We start from the raw sequence: 16,560 nt of genomic DNA on the forward strand, positions 1-16,560 counted from the left end.
AGAGTGTGTATTGGGATCTTATCACTCCATATCACGTTTTATAACACAGTGACGGCTGAGCTGGATAAGGGTAAGGGTTTACAGTCATACTGCTGGACCTTACTAAGGCCTTTGACAGGTTACCACATGGAATTCTAATCAGCAAACTGTAGCATATGGGGATGGATATAGGGTTAGTGAGATGGATAGGAGGATGGTTGACGGAGAGGTATCAGAGAATAGTTTATTCAGGAGTAGAGTCCAAAAGACCGCCTATGACTAGTGGTGTGCCGCAGGGTTCTGTTCTTGGACCACTACTATTTAATTTGTTCATTAATGATATCAGAAAGGATCTGAGAGGAACTATTCATTTGTTTGCTGATGATGCAAAGTTGGGTAGAGCAATAGTGAATGCATCAAAACTTTGCAAGATGATTTGGATAGATTGGGGGACTGGGCTAAGGAGAATGGATGTCATTTTAATGTGGAAAAGTGTAAAGTTATGCATTTTGGGGTGAAAAGATTAGCAGCAATATACACACTGGTGGAACTGTACTCCAGGAGATTGGCAAAGCCAGGGATTTGGGGGTATTGGTGGATAGCGAGTTGAAGTTTAGGGGGCACATTGCAAAAGTGGTTACATCAGCTCATCAAATTACTTGGTTATGAAGAATACTTTGACGAGCAGAGACAAGACCCCATCTTCACCACTGTGCTCAGATCTGGGTGCCAGGATTTCTTCTTGATGGGGAGGAGGTAGAGAGGATCCAGAGGCGAGTGACCAAGATGATAGCAGGTCTATGGAATGAACCTTATGAGAACAGGTTGAAGATTTGTGGGTTGCAGACCTTGGTTGATAGGCAGAAGACGGGTGATATGATTGAGACATTCAAATTACTGAAGGGTTTCTATAAGATTAATTCAGAGGATATTTTTCTTAACAGGTCTGGTGGTGGGAGGACTAGGGGCCATCCATGGAAACTGGGCAAGAGTGTGGTTAGCAATAGTTAGAACTAGGTTTTTTGCATGGAGAGTGGTGAATGAGTGGAATAATTGCCAGAGTCTGTTGTGGGTGCCATGACTGTGAGTGGGTTCAAGGCAAGGTATGATAGATACTGTGTGGAAGTTGAATAGTTGTTGACATGATGTTTAGAGCCTCCCTCGATGAGTCTAAGGACTCCTTGGAGCTGCCCGTAATAATAATAATCAGATGATGCAATAGTTTACTGTTCAGCCATAGGAAACTATGCATAACACAAGCAAAACCTGAATATTCTTTGGTCTCTTGTTTGGCTTATGCATATGAGCTATTTTTATGTGATGGTGATGTTCAGCCTGTTTTCTACCCACTACATGGTGAAGGCCTCCCCCATTGTGTGCGTGGGTGGGTGGGGGGGAGATGGGTTGGGTGTACTTCTCTCATGGTGACCCAGCCCATCTTGGGAGAGTGTTTATTTGCTTGTATGAATGAATGTATGAAAGTGAAGGATAATCACAAACATCCATGGCTAGGCAGGATTCGAACCCTAAGCCTCTTTGCTGGAGAGTGGATACACCAACCACTCAGCCAACCAGGCCAGTGCTATTTTTATGTAAACTACATAAAATTAAAGTAGATGCTCTGAACTCCTAGTTGAGAAAACTTGATGTGTAATGGTAGTATTTCATCTGAAGATGAGTTAAGCCAGTGTCACAGAGGGAGGAAAGTTTATTCTTCCTGGAAACTTAAGTTTCTACTTGCAAACTGGCCTTAGCTGTGATTCCAAGCATCCCAAGCTAATCCAGCATAATGGTAGGCAGTGCATATCTTTTTTTTAAGCAATGTTTTATCCCATTTTGTTAGTCTATGGGCTTTCTGACTGTTCATTGGTTTTCTTTTTATCATTACATTTCTGGCTTTGGATAGCATTAACTATAGTTGATCTTGGATGCTCAGATTATGTTTCTGGTTTCATAGACTGACTGATAACTAATAGGGCAGTCTATGATAGCCTTCTTGGATGTATTTAAACTCTAAACCATGCCTGAGTTCCAACTTAGTACACAATTGCAGTCTTGTAGTATATATTCCTTTTGCTGTGCCACTTGGTTTGTTAATAATAAATATCAGCTGCAGCCTCTTGGCCGGATAGTGGATATACTAACCATGGTGGGAATGATCTGGAAGGAAATGTCCAATTATATGCTAAACCAAAGTTGGGTCAGGTGATAAGGTATATTATATGATAGAGAATCCCATTGTTACCGGCTGACTTTAGTAAACTAATTTTATAGGCAAATATTGCAGTGTCAATTTAGTATTTCTGAGTGCAAGGTTAAGCATTTTTTGACCTTGCACTCAACAAGGTCAAAAAATGCATATTTTTAAAGTGTAGAGGTTACACATTGCTAAGGTAATTAAGACATGATATCTGCTAACTGTAAGCAGATAAATACAAAGTGTGATCTTTGAACTTTGAGAAATAGATGAGGAGAGGAGATCTCATATGAGAACAGGCTCATGGCATGTTGAGAGAGCTTGGGGTTATCCCCAGAAGCTAAGTAATTAGGATGTTTGTGAGGTCCAAGTTCTTTTTATGTGGTGAGTGAATAGAATAAACTATCAGTGGACATTATTAGTATTTTTGGAATCTCCATTGAATCACATGACTCATCACTGGAGGCCCATCTTAGACAATACAAAGTCTGTCATACCATCCTTTTCTGCCTGATAGGGCAGTGATGCCCTATCAGGCAGGAGGATGCTGGTAACTTTTTAACAACCCTCTTGCTAAATATTGGCCAGTTCTCCCTTTATGAGAATTACAATCCCCTGAAAATATAAACAGTTCTATTATTTGCAAACATCTGCTTAATTTTAACTTGAGCTGCATCTTAGGGTAATTAATCACCTTATTAGGTTTCATGAATTCTAGAAATGCAACATCTGTGATGTATGTTGAGCATGATGGAAATGTTATTACCTTAAGAAGAAATGGCCCAGGCAAAATTCAGTGGATGCTTATTGAAAAAGAACTCATCACTATTTGTCTTAGTATCTCCCATAATACAAAGCACATCTCCTTGCAGACATGTATAATGCTATGCATTAAGGGAAGGGCCAGTACCCAGACTGGTGTCGACCTTTATTTACGTCTTGTCAGTGGGAGCCAGACCCAGAAGTGGTTATACCAAGGTGAAAGCAGTGGAGAAGTCATATTTACCTATACGCGTTGCCAAAAGGTGGTCTCACCTTATTATCTAAATTACTCTGGATTTAGAGAAAGATGTTGGATTTCCACTTGGTTAGACTATAATGAATTTAGTTTAATCCTTTATCAAGTGTAAGCCAACAAAGTTTGCAACTCGTATAGGTAAATATGACTTCTCCATTGTTTCCACCTTGGTATCACCACTTCTGGGTCTGGCTCCCACTGACGAGATCTCAATAAGGGTTCGAAACCAATCTGGATAGTGGCCCTTCCCTTAATGCATAGCATTATACATGTCTGCAAGGAGATGTGCTTTGCGTTATGGGAGATACTAAGACAAGTGATGAGAGCTTGGTCCACCTTTACCATGAGTTGCCTCAGTCCTGAAGATACTTAAGGCGCAAACTTTGTTTGCTTACACTTGGATAAAGGATTGAACTAAATTTATTATAGTCTAACCAAGTGGGAAAAAACTTCCAACATTGAAAAATAATATTGTTGTAAAATTGCTAGAGGAGATAATCCCTATATATGCTTCTGTGCAGGGAAGGGTGCCAAATTTATCCACCTGATTTTCATGGAGATATTAGAAAGGGTTCTGAGACGATTAACAGAAATCCTTTCGGATCTGTGGAATTTGTATTATGAAGACAGATTGAAGGAATTGCTATTTGCAGAGCCTCATTAAGAGGAGAAGGAAGGGAAGGTATGAGCGAGACATATAAGTTAGTAAGGGGTTGTTACCAGATTATTATTATGCGGATATCATATTGCTGACCTGGATGGCCAAGTGGTTTGCACACCCACTCCCCAACAGGTTGCAGGTTTGAATACCGTGGGCATGAATGTTTGTGATTATCTTTAGATGGGAGACAAATTTAATTGCCCATTATGAGACCACCGCTCTGCTTATGAGATGCTTGAAAAAGTTTCCTGTTTGTTCTCTAGAGCAGAGGTTCTGGAACATTTAAAAATAAATAAAAAATATATAAAATTGATAAAAATAGCAAAAAATTATCTTTAGCCTACGCACTGTACAAAATATATTATTATTATTAAGAGAAACCTCCAGGGAGTCAGAGACTCATCGAGGGAGGCTGCATACTACACGCACCAGCTATCATACTTATTCTTGAATTCATTCACACTGCTTGCACTCACAACATCCAAAGGCAATCGATTCCAATCATGCGGCACCTTCTGAGAGAAAAATCTAGCTCTCACCCCATTCTTAGCGGCCTTGATTCTCAGCTTACAATGATGCCCTCTTGTCCTTTCCCCAACCTCCATAAATTCATCATCAAAAATAATCATCACTTAGGTAATGCATTCCACTCATTCACCTCGCCTTGCAAAACATTTCCTTCTCACATCCTTGTTCACATAATCATTATAAATTTCTAGGAATTATATTTTTTCTCTTCCAGCCTGGTTGGCTGAGTGGTCAGCATGTCTGCTCTCCATCCAAAAGGCTGAGGGTTCGAATCCTGCCATGGGCATGGATGTTTGTGATTATCTGTGAAAATGCTAGTGGTGATGGTAGGCGGTAAATGGTGTTGGTATAGATGATGATGGTAGTTGCAGTTCATTGTAGTTGATGGATTGAGTGGTGGAGACAAAGCATTGTAGAGTAGGTGCCCTCCCTCGATGAGTCTTTGGACATCCTGGAGGTGTTATGTAATAATAATAATAATTAGGCCTAATGGTCCGTTTGTATTAGGCATGGCCTATTACAATTTGAAACCGCAACTGCCTTGAGGATAAGGCGGTTAGCCCTGTGTGTCCAATATCTGTAGATGGGTGTGTTCACAGGGCCGGTTTGCCAATTTTTCTCGTACTCTTTATCAGTGATATCACTTCTTTTCCTACCTGCCAAGCTTTGCATAGCAAATTCCATTAATCTTTCCTTGTAGACAACATTATTGAGTCCTGATTATGTTATGTCAGTATCTCCTTCATTTGGCTGCATGACCCTGATACTCCAAAATACCCAACTCACTTTGAACAGCCAACTTTGTAGGATTCAGTTCGCTTTAGAAAAAGAAAGCAGCAACAACATTCTGCACTCTTGATTTCACATTAACTTGATGTGTGGCTTTCATGTTTACTGTCTACAGATCCCCCCCCCCCTCTCTTTCTCCTGTACATACAGCAGATACATCCACCACCAATCTGACTTTGATAAAGTATAGGCAATCTACAATCATTCCCTTCCCAAAAATATCAGTATTAAATTATCGGATATTCTCTTGTGCCCAATTTTTCTATTATTGTTTACTTTGATTAGTAAAACAAACTATATACTAGAAAAATATATTCGTGCTTCAGCAAACCATTATTCTTCTTAAGTTGATATTAAATTTCATTTATAACTTTATTCATTTACGTCCAGCATTTTATTTTGCATCACAGAAATAAATAAATAAATAAAAAATAATAAAAATAAATTCATAACTTTAAATTTGGATGACGGAGATGATGATGAATGTGGAGGGCAGTGCAAAGAAAGTATTAGACAAATAAGAAATGGTTGATCATTACATTATCAGCCATTTCTTATTACCATAATTAGTGATTTTGATTATGGTAATATAGACTGGAATGAAGAGATGATAACTAGAGGAAACTAGAATGAATTTCTTCAGTTTATGAGAAATCAGAAAGATCATCAGAGAATGTAATTATAAATAGGATATCTTACTCTTGAGAGACACTGTTGGTGGGATCGTGATCAAGTTCTTGGTATGTTGAGTGATCTCGAAATAAAAGAGAAATTTTTCTTCTATAGTTTGAAGAATCCATAATTACTGTCACTTTTCCTTTTTATGCTTTGGTGATAACAAGGTGACTGTTCCTTCTTAAGGAATGTAGCGCTTTCTTTTCAGAAGGAAATATGTTGGAAGAGGAAGCTTGGCTTTGCATAGAAAGCAACTTCTAGGGGGAGAGAATTAACCTTTTCACTAGAGAGAGATGACTAAGGTTCCGCTCGATGTTAACCAGGAAATCTAGATATGGAATCTTATTAGTTCCAGATAATTGGGTCATCAACTTGTCCGGTCGCCCATTAACAAGTAGTGAAATACTCATTCTCTCAAAAGGACATGATTTTGCTATAGTCCCCTAAAAAGATTCCATATCTAGATTTCCTGGTTAACATCGAACGGAACCTTAGTCATCTCTCCAGGTGAAAAGGCTAATTCTCTCCGCCTAGAAGTTGCTTCTATGCCACTTAGCCAAGCTTCCTCCTTCCAACATATCTCCTTCTTAAAAGAAAGCACTACATTCCTTAAGAAAGAACAGTCACCTTGTTATCACTAAAGCAGACAAAGGAAAAGCGACAATAATTATGGATTCTTCAAACTATAGAAGAAAAATTCCTCTTTTACTTTGAGATCGCTCAACATACCAAGAACTTGATCACAATCCCACCAACAGGCAACTGAAGAAATTTAATTCCCTTCTAGATGAGGTGATAAGTTTGGATGCAGACACGATAGAAAGGTTAAAAACACATTTTGCACGTCCTCCTAGATTTTATGGTCTATCTAAAATCCACAAGACAGATATTCCTCTTCATCCTATAGTGGACTGTATTGATTCACCTACCTTATCGCATAGCCAAATATTTAGCAAAATTATTGAAATCGCATATAGACAAATCATGCTCTTTTTTGAAAAACTTCGGATTTTCTAAATGAAGTAAAAATATCTCATTACAACCTACTGATCTTATGGTGAGCTTCGATGTAGAATCTCTATATAATAATGTACCTCTCAAAGAGACTTTACAATTACTTGCTGACATCTTCCCACAAGATATAAAATTATTTGATTTCGTGATGCACTCTGGATATTTCTTGTGTCAGAGCAAATTCTACAACCAAGTAGAAGGAATGGCCATGGGAAGTCCACTTTCACCTGTTCTAGCCAACTTTATTTGGAACGTCTAGAAGACATCCTGTTTTCATCTATATTCCCTCAACCATCCTTTTGGGTGAGATATATAGACAACATCTTTTTCAGTTTGGCCTCATAGCAGAGAGTCCGTACCTTCCTTTTTAGCCAGAATCAATTCCTTACATCCTCGTATTAAGTTTACCATGGAGATTGAAAAGACAACAAGCTATCTCCTTTTTAGACATCCTCCTCATCTGTTCACCTTCAGGTATTCTAACAACAACAGTTTACAGAAAACCCACTTTCACTTGACGTTATATTCTCAAACAATCTTCTCATCATCCTTATCAAAAAAACAGGAATCATAAAATGTTTAATCCAACGAGCTAGAACTAATTGTTCTACTCCTCATGAATTACAGAAAGAAATTTCAGCTATCAAACATCACATGAAATTAAATGGCTTCTCCAAAAAAAGTACACATCTATTCAATTCCTACAATCTAATCCAGAACAACAAAGAATCAATACGTTGAGTTCCAATTCCATATATTTCCGGGATTTCAGAACCAATTTCAAGAATTCTGAAGAAATATGATTTAACAGCCACTTATATACCTATTAACAAAATATCCACCTATTTTCTCTCTTCTAAAGATAAATGCTCAACTATGTCTCTGCCTGGTGTGTATATCAAGTTCCTTGTAACTGCAATCTGTCATACTTTGGACAAACAGGATGCTCTATAGAAAAAAGAATTCAAGAACATCAATCATACATTCTGCGCAGTAAATCTGATAAGTCTGGATTGGCTCAGCATGGGATAGAGACAAGCCACAATATCCTCTGGTCCAAAACTCGCTTTCTACACAGATGTCATTATAAATTTGAACGCCTATTCAAAGAGAGTGCTGAGGCCTTACTTCAATGCCCTAACTTGAATCGAAATGACTGTATATCCTTATCAAAAATATGGGAAAGTTTAATCAGGATAACACATTAAAATATTTTTTTTTTAATTGAGACTTTTAATTCCTGCATTAGTCTAATGTTGTTTATAAATTAAGATTATTATATGAAAGTGTGAATTAATACCTATAATGTAGTCATCACTCTGATGAAATTTTTCCTCTCTTTAATGCTTAGCAATGTAACATCACGCAGCTCGTTCTACTTTTGAATGATCAATTGTTGGTATTCTACCTTGTTAAAAACTGTTCCTATGTAGCCACTGAAGATAGTCTGTTAGTTTCAGACTGAAATATTTGGCAAATATTAAAATATTCTTGTGTTAACGTGTCTATAATTCCTAATAGGATATCTATCACAATGGGATGATAACCTTGGAGTTTGTGGCCAGCTGTAGGACTTCTATGAGAAAGGGATATGTGGAACTATAAGGCTGGTGATTGTTAAAAGCTCAAGAGACATATTTGCAGTTATATATCATGGAATGAGGAATTGGGAAGGAAGAAGATCAGTGCTGCTTGGGTGCTATTCAAGTTATTTAGCAGAAGCACTGTTTGAATGTATTCTAAGGATCAGGAGATTAAATAAGATATGTGTAGAATGGATTAATAAAAAGGTTGCAGCATTCTGGAAGAAGGAGGCATTGTGGATAGAAACATAAGATGAGTGGTAATAATCATTTACACAAGGAGTACAATGAACAGGTGAGGAAAGTGACTTTCTGGTAATAGCAGCAAACGTGCAGTATGAGCGACATTTAGCTTTTCTTCAATCCATTCATCCCTTAGGATAGGTAGAGTCCCCTGTTAGGGATCACAGACGAGGAATGAGTTGATACAGCTGTCATGTCACTCCTCTGCTGCATCCTGTAAGAGGAAGTATTTTTTGGCTGTAGACTGTGTGTTAATGGGACCAGTTTGCCTGTTCTGAGGGATGAAAAACATGAGTTTTCAGGAGCAAAAACTTTACCATGAGGCTAAAAAAAATCTTGGTAGTTCTTTCGATACATTTCCTGTAGAGGAAAGAATGATTCATGGAAGGATGATATTGGTTAGTGAAAATGGCAGAATGATAACTATTGCAGGGGATATGGCTGAGATATTAAATGAGCAAGTCATAAAGGTATTTCGTCTTTGTGAATGTGAATCATGTAGAACTTAATAGCAGTGGGAAGAGTGGAGGATTGGTTGATGGTGAATGAACAGGAGATATTGGAAAATTTCAGTAAATGTGATAGTGATAAGGCTGTAAAGGCTTGATGATGTATCACTGCATGTTTCATGTTTTGAGGGAATGTTTCAGTCAGTGAGTTTGGACCAAGAACCAAAGCAGAGGGAGGAGGACAAAAGTTTTTGTTTCATAAATGAAGTGATAAGACTGAGAGTCAAATTATAAGCCAATCAGATTGTCTGGAGTTGTTAAAATGTTGGAAAATCCTCATTAGTACTAAGATTCAGGGGGGTGAAACAGCATTGTCTTTGATAGCAGCATCATTTTGCTAAAGGAAAATTATATTTTAGCAGTTAGTTACTTATAATAAGGTGACAGAAGCATTATTATCATTTATCATTATCATTATTACCAAATGACCCCTACAAGAAGTCCAAGATTATACAGGATTATGTTTATTTTTTGCAAAGGTCTTTGATGGATTGCCATATGACAGACAAGCTGATAATTTAATTGGAACAGACTGGGTTGGGCAGTGGATTAGTGTGCTGGATTGGAGATTGGTTGTCTGATAGCAGCAAATAGAGGGAAGAATATCCTTGAAGAGAAAAGTGAGTAGTGGTATATCCTAAAGGTCTTTTGTAGTGCCATTAACTTGTATGTTAATGATATTGGGAAAATCTTGGATGGTGATATGCAGTTGTTTACAGATGATGTAAAGTTGGGAAAAACTATTCTAAATACTTGAATAGACTAGGTGAATGGGCAAAATGAGTGTGGTTACTAGGTCTGTATTGCAAAGTGTAATTTTAAAATTTGGGAAGCAAAGATGAGATTCAGAATATACAGTTGATGGGGATATCTTAGAGGAGGTGTTGGAAATGTGGGATCTAGATGTAATGATGGAAAACATTGCTAAAATTGTGAGTATAGCAAATTGTTATGGCAGTAATGCAGAGGATACTAAGTAAGAAGATTATGGTTATTTGTATAAGGCCTTGATCGGGTGACATATGGGTTGTTCATCTGGTTTTCCAAACGATGAAGAGATAATGAAAAGTGTCCACAGATGCTGGACTATAGTGGTTTCTTCTCTCTCTCTCTGAAATGTTGAGTATGGAAGGAAGGGGTAGGGAGGATGTGATTTAGACATATAAGTTTGTATGGATGTTATTACCAGTTAATGTGGATGAAGTTTTTCATAGAATCGGGAGAGAACCAGATGGCATCCTGGAAGCTGCATAAGTAGATTGTAAGCAAAGTGGTGAGGAGTAGGTTTTTTGCATAGGAAGAGAGAGAGAGGTTGGTGATTAGAATGCATTGCCTGAGATTATTAAAAGACCTCCAGGGAGTCAGGGACTCTTCAAGGGGAAGCCACATACTACACTCACCAGCTATCATACTTATTCTTGAATTCATTCACACTGCTTGCATTCACAACATCCAGTGGCAATCCATTCCAATCACGGGTTGGACCATTCTATGAGAGAAAAATCAAGCCCTTATCCCCTTCTTAGCAGCATTCATTCTCAGCTTCCAAGGATGTCCTATTGTCCTTTTCCCACTCTTCATAAATTGAAAAATTCCATCAACTGAAATCCTGTATGTTGCTTTCAGAAGTTTGCAACTCTCAATCATATCACCCCTCTTTCTCTTGTTTGCTAGTGTCTACAGACTACAAATTCTTATTCTGTCTTCATAATCAGTATCCACAATCCTGATATCTTTTTTAACACTCCTTTGCAATCTCTCCATATATCAGAATCACAACAGAAACCAGGAAACTAGACCTTCACACAGTAGGCCAAGTGAGGTCTTATAAGGGCCTTATAAAGAGACAAAATGACATCCCTATCTTTACATGTGAACATTAATTTCAGCATTGCAATTATCTTTTGAGTTGTATTTGCAATGTTTGTTACATGGCCCCTGAACTTCAATTTCTTATCTACTAAGATCCCTAGCCTCATCAATTTCTTCTAGCATAATCTCACCAATATGATATGAAATTGGATATCTAATTACACCAAAGTGAATGACTTTTACATTTACTGACATTGAACTGACATCTATTTTCCCATTCCAACAATTCCAGCCTATTGAAATCATTCTACAAATACTGTATATCAGCAGCATTCCTGATTAACCTACATATCTTTGCATCATCAGCAAATCACTTGTCAAATCCTTCCCAATATCATTAATGTACAGATTGAATAAAAGTGGACCAAGGACTGATCCTTGCGATACATCACTGGTTATTTTTTATTTATTTATTTTTTATTAATCTTTGTACTGGTTATGGGCAGTACTACCCTTACATCACGTCCAGACTTGATATAGGCCTAAGCCTTTACAAGTGTTTTACCCTATGCCTGTTCTAGTTATCATTGTAGTCATTCTCTGGCGGCAATGCCATGCCACCAGTGTGCCCTGTAGGGCCCTCAAGGAAAGAACTTTTATATTCTTCTGCGTAAGCCCAAGCTGTTTTAAGTCCTTATAACTATCTGCGCTCCATACACCATGAAAAGAGATGGTGGTGCTGGTAAACCTCAGAGTTGTCCCATGCTCTTCCTGTTTATTTTTATAGTAGTTTACTTTATTATTATGGCTATAGGCTAGTGGACGCCCTGTTCCCACCACCTGGGCATCAACTACCCAAATGTCACATCTCTTTTATAAGTCTGCAGGAATAGAAGTTGCGAAGAAGGAATAGAAGTTGAGTAGCTCCATAACATAGGAAAGAAAGGATTCTGGACATCCAGCAATAGACAGCGCTCGAAGGAGAGCAGGAAGGGAGATGCTATCAAAGGCTTTTGGAGGTCCTGCGATGCCATATATATAGAGGCCTAAGGCAGCGTCAGGAATCAGAGAGAAGAGAAGAAAGAAGATGCATATTCTCGGCACAGCCTTCTGAAGGGACAAAAGCTCTCTGTCTATGATCATGCTGTATATGTTGCTGAAATCATTTAACTAAGATTTTATGATAGAGTCTAAGTACCACAGGGGAAATTGTAATAGGTCTAAAGTCTGATGCACAGCTTGAAGTCTCTTTCTTCGGAATGAAGATAGTTCTTGAATCTTGCAGACTCACATCCCTCGTATACCACTTTTTGATATCTGTCAGTCAGCCATTCTCTTATCCATGCTAATATTCTATAATACAATCCCATATTTTCCAATTTATGCAACAGTCTGCCATGCTGTATTCTGTCAAAAAAGCCTTAGAAAAATCCAAAGGTATCATAGTGTATCCATTATCCTTGTCTAGCTCAATGTTAACATTGTTATAGAATGTGAGCAAGTTGTTAAAACATAACAATCCCTTAGTAAACCCATGTTGCCCATTGCAAAGTAGATTCACTGCCAACCCATTTCTGAATGTCAGCCATAACCAGTTTTTCCAAAATCTTCACCACCGTTCCTGAGATACTAATTGGTCGATAGTTGGATACATCGGTCTTTGCACCACCCTTGTGCAATGGAATTACCATACATTGTTTCCATTCCTGCAGAATCTTCCCTGTTCTGAGACTCATTAAAGAGCCTGGTCAAAGGAATAGGCATTTCAGCTAAACACTCTTTTAGCACATGTGCTGATATCCCATCAGTGCCCTATTGTTGAATTCTTATTCAGTTTGTGTGAGCTCTAATACCTTGTTCTCATATACCTGAATTTCTTCATCCAGTGAAGGGGTAGCAGTGAGCTCAATGTTGCATACACCAGATTGATAGTAAAAGCTATGAGCACACAAAATGTGCACTCATTAGTTGAACAACCTCTGCTGCATCTGTAACCCTCACACTGTCTGCACTTAGAACAGTTATTCTTTCATATTCATTCTTCATACAACAGTTATGACTATTCTAGCCTGCTTATAATTTTCATAATGGACATCATCCTAATGCATGGTATTCCTTCCACATCATCCTTTTCTTATGAATCTCTTGCTTAATAAGATTACTCATCCATTTGATTTCTACCCTATTTATTCTTCGAACTCTCAGGACACATTCTGATATCACATCATTTAAGTATTGTTTAAATGTTTCCCATGCACTGTCAATATTCTTCCCGTTCATCAACCAATCCCATTTCGCTGAACTCAGTATACTGATCATAATTTCCTGCTTTGTAGTTCAGCATATAACCTTTATCTGAATGGAACATTCATAAACTTAGTCACTTCTCATGTGAGTACTGCATGATTACTGTCATCAACCGGAGGCAGGATAGTTGTCTTTAACTGAAACACCCACTTACACTATAATCAAATCTAACACTCTTTGATCTCTCGTTCCTTCTGTCACATGCTGCTTGAGGAAGTTGTCTCGCAACAGCTCAAGAAATTCATTTTCATTCTCATTATATTCTACTGCTACTCAATTAATATTTGGATATTTAAAGTCTCCCATTCTGATTACTCTTTTCAAATGATGAAGAAATAACGCATTTCTTCATCATTTGCAACCAATCCACCAGGTCTGTAGCAACACCCCCACTATGTAATCGATCTTGTTAGATTCCACCTCACACCAGATGGCTTCAAACTCACTGCTACATGGAATACTATTAGTAGTAGTAATACAATCATAGATGTCAACTCTGGGTTCGAGTCATCTGATATCATTAGCAGCACGTCCCCTCCTCTCCTATCCTTCCTAAAAATACTGTTCCCTTTATACTCGATACCAGTTAGTATGTCTGATTCTGATAGCCAGGTCTCACCAATGCCTACAGATAAGGTCCCAACATATTCACCAAGGCAAAAACTTTACCCCCTTTGTTTCTAATATTCCTAGCATTCGTATATAGATATAAAAAGCTACTTGCATGTTCTTTTGTATACTCTTGTATGCAGTCTGCATGACGCAGTTGGACAACTTGCAGATCTGTATTCTTCTCTAGTGCCTTATGCTTGTAGACATCTTTGTACACATTTGTTGGGTCTGAACCGGACAAACACTAAGTCAAAATCATTTTTTCCTCATCACCATTTCCAGGATAAAGCCCATTTCCATCATTAACATAGTTCTTTAACATTGCTGCTCTTATTCCTCACATTTCTCACCATTCCTCCCTTTATAATTTAGTTTCGCTGACTCTGTGTTAGGTCTCCAGTGATTAGTTTTTCAAGACTACTGATAACAAACACATTCAGGTGTAGGCCGTCCCTCTTATACAAATCCATTCTTCCCCCAAACTCACTCCACACATCCCAAAACTCGTGTCCATTCCTTCTACACAGCCTACACATTGAATCATTTGCCATCATAGCCCTTCTTCTTAATTCATTTTTATCATACCGAGGTAAAATACTGAGGGTTTGCACTTTGTCACTCTTCACTCTCGCTTCTTTCAACCATCCTTTCATGTCCTCTCTCATACCTGAACTTACCGCTAGTTAAGTCGTTCATACCTACTACAATTAAAATCTCATTTACTTTTCTTTTTAATTTTTGAATTGCTTCCTTTATATTCTTAATTTTCACTCTGGGAAAACTCAAAGTTATAACTTGCTCATCAAATAACAACCTTGTTTTTACAAACAATGTCACTTACCTGATTTTTGTTTCTTCTTGATTTACCTGTTTCTGCGCTTTGTTGTTTCTTATTTTGCTGCATCATTTTCTTTTTCTCCCTATGCTCATTTAAACACCTCTTTACTTTTTGTAATTCTCGTGTTGTCTCTCTGACGATCTGCTTTAATTTTGCTATTTTGGAGGTTAATTCATTTTCATTAACCTCCTCCATATCTCCAATAATCTCATTAGGGGAGCTAGCCTTCTTGTTCTCCCCTGCGGTGCACTTCTTAGCATTATGTTTCTTGTACGTTTTTGGCACCATTTTAAAGTTATTATTGTAATATCTTAATAAAAATATGTGATAAAACACTAAAATCTACACTGATATACTATAAACCATTAATTTTTTAAGGGAAAAACTCAATAAAACAGACAAAAATTGCCAATTTTACACAAGCACTAAATTCACTGACCAACCACAGTGTACCCTCGAACCAATATCACATTGTGGAGAGAATGAATGTATTTAATGTATGGTATGATGAGTAATGTGTGTTCTTACAATGATAATATCTGATGATGATAATAATAACAGAAATTAAAACTTGGCTTCCAAAGCCGAAGGATCTTTTACAACTAACAGAATTCTTATATTTTCCATCTTATCATATTTCAAATATAATTGGAAATAAATATGAATTTTTTCATTTTCCAAAAAAAAAAAAAAAAAAAAAAAGTAAACATTTTGTTAAATAAAAATATTATGTAATATAATTTACTGCATAAAAGAAAAGTAATGTTTCTTATTTTCTATCTATAGAACTATTTCATTCTTATGATAGGCCTGTATTTACGGCTCTCTTCCAATGAAGTTATTTAATGTGGTTGGGGTATATTTTGCTGCTCATATTATTCTTTCTGATGCTACCCTCTCCAAAAGTAGCAGAGGAACTAAAAGAAGCAAACTTGAGGTAAGCTCTTTCTCTGTATATGATGTCACCTGTTATCAGGCACCTCAAGACTTGGGTGAAACTATAGCAAAACACATATGCACAGTAAAAAATAAATAAAAGTTTAATAAATTATAATTAATTACACAGATACTTTGGTTTAAGTATTCTAAACCATCATCAGTGTTAGATGGTGAATAATGGGAAATTTAAATACAACAATGCAGTCAGATTGCATATTTTTGTATACAGTCATGAGAGTGCCAGGTTAATTAGAGAGGAGAGAGTACTAAAAGGAGGAAGGAGAGTATTAAAAATATTTTATTATTATTATTCAGGCCTCCATGGAGTCAAAAGACTCATCGTGGGAGGTCCTTCCTAAGAAACACAGAGTCTATCAAGACTCATCGAGGGGAGGTCCTCCCCTCCCCATGAGAAACACAAAGTCTATCATACCACTCCTTAAACTCATTGACTGTTCTCGCTCTCACCACTTCATCAGGCAATGCATTCCATATATATATATAAATTAAGAAAATGGTTATTAACAGTTTTCCAAATCATTAAAGTTGAGGTTTGGATGGTAAAACAGGAGCTTAGCACTTTCTTTTAACTGTATACCTAGACATTTTATAGAAACATGTGGTAGACATATAATACTTTGAAAATGATTAACCACATGTAAAGTAAATTAGAATTTATTTAAAATTCCTGTATATTTCATTCACCATAACATGAGCATCGTTCAGGGAGAGAGCAAAAGAATGGGTTACAACATTCAACATATGAACACTAGCATGAGTTTACTTCCATGTGTTTCATTTGCAGGAGTAAACAAGAGAAAATGCCATTAAACTTGCAGGGAAACAGGTATAGTTG

General features: G+C 37.3%; 1 protein-coding gene across 1 annotated transcript in view; it reads left to right on the forward strand.

Moving 5' to 3' along the window:
- LOC150098758 (chitinase domain-containing protein 1) overlaps window positions 1-16,560 on the forward strand; it is a 191,632-nt gene that overhangs the window by 2,117 nt on the left and 172,955 nt on the right. Inside the window, exon 2 of the mRNA XM_090404810.1 lies at window positions 15,574-15,702. Within this exon, the coding sequence (XP_090260936.1) occupies window positions 15,598-15,702 (105 nt within the window). The 5' untranslated portion in view covers window positions 15,574-15,597. The remainder of the gene's footprint in view (window positions 1-15,573; window positions 15,703-16,560) is intronic.

Source organism: Typopeltis vanoorti, chromosome 15, assembly GCF_054136105.1.
Source record: "Typopeltis vanoorti isolate ZY-2024b chromosome 15, IOZ_Tvanoo_1.0, whole genome shotgun sequence".
Lineage (NCBI taxonomy): Eukaryota > Metazoa > Arthropoda > Arachnida > Uropygi > Thelyphonidae > Typopeltis > Typopeltis vanoorti.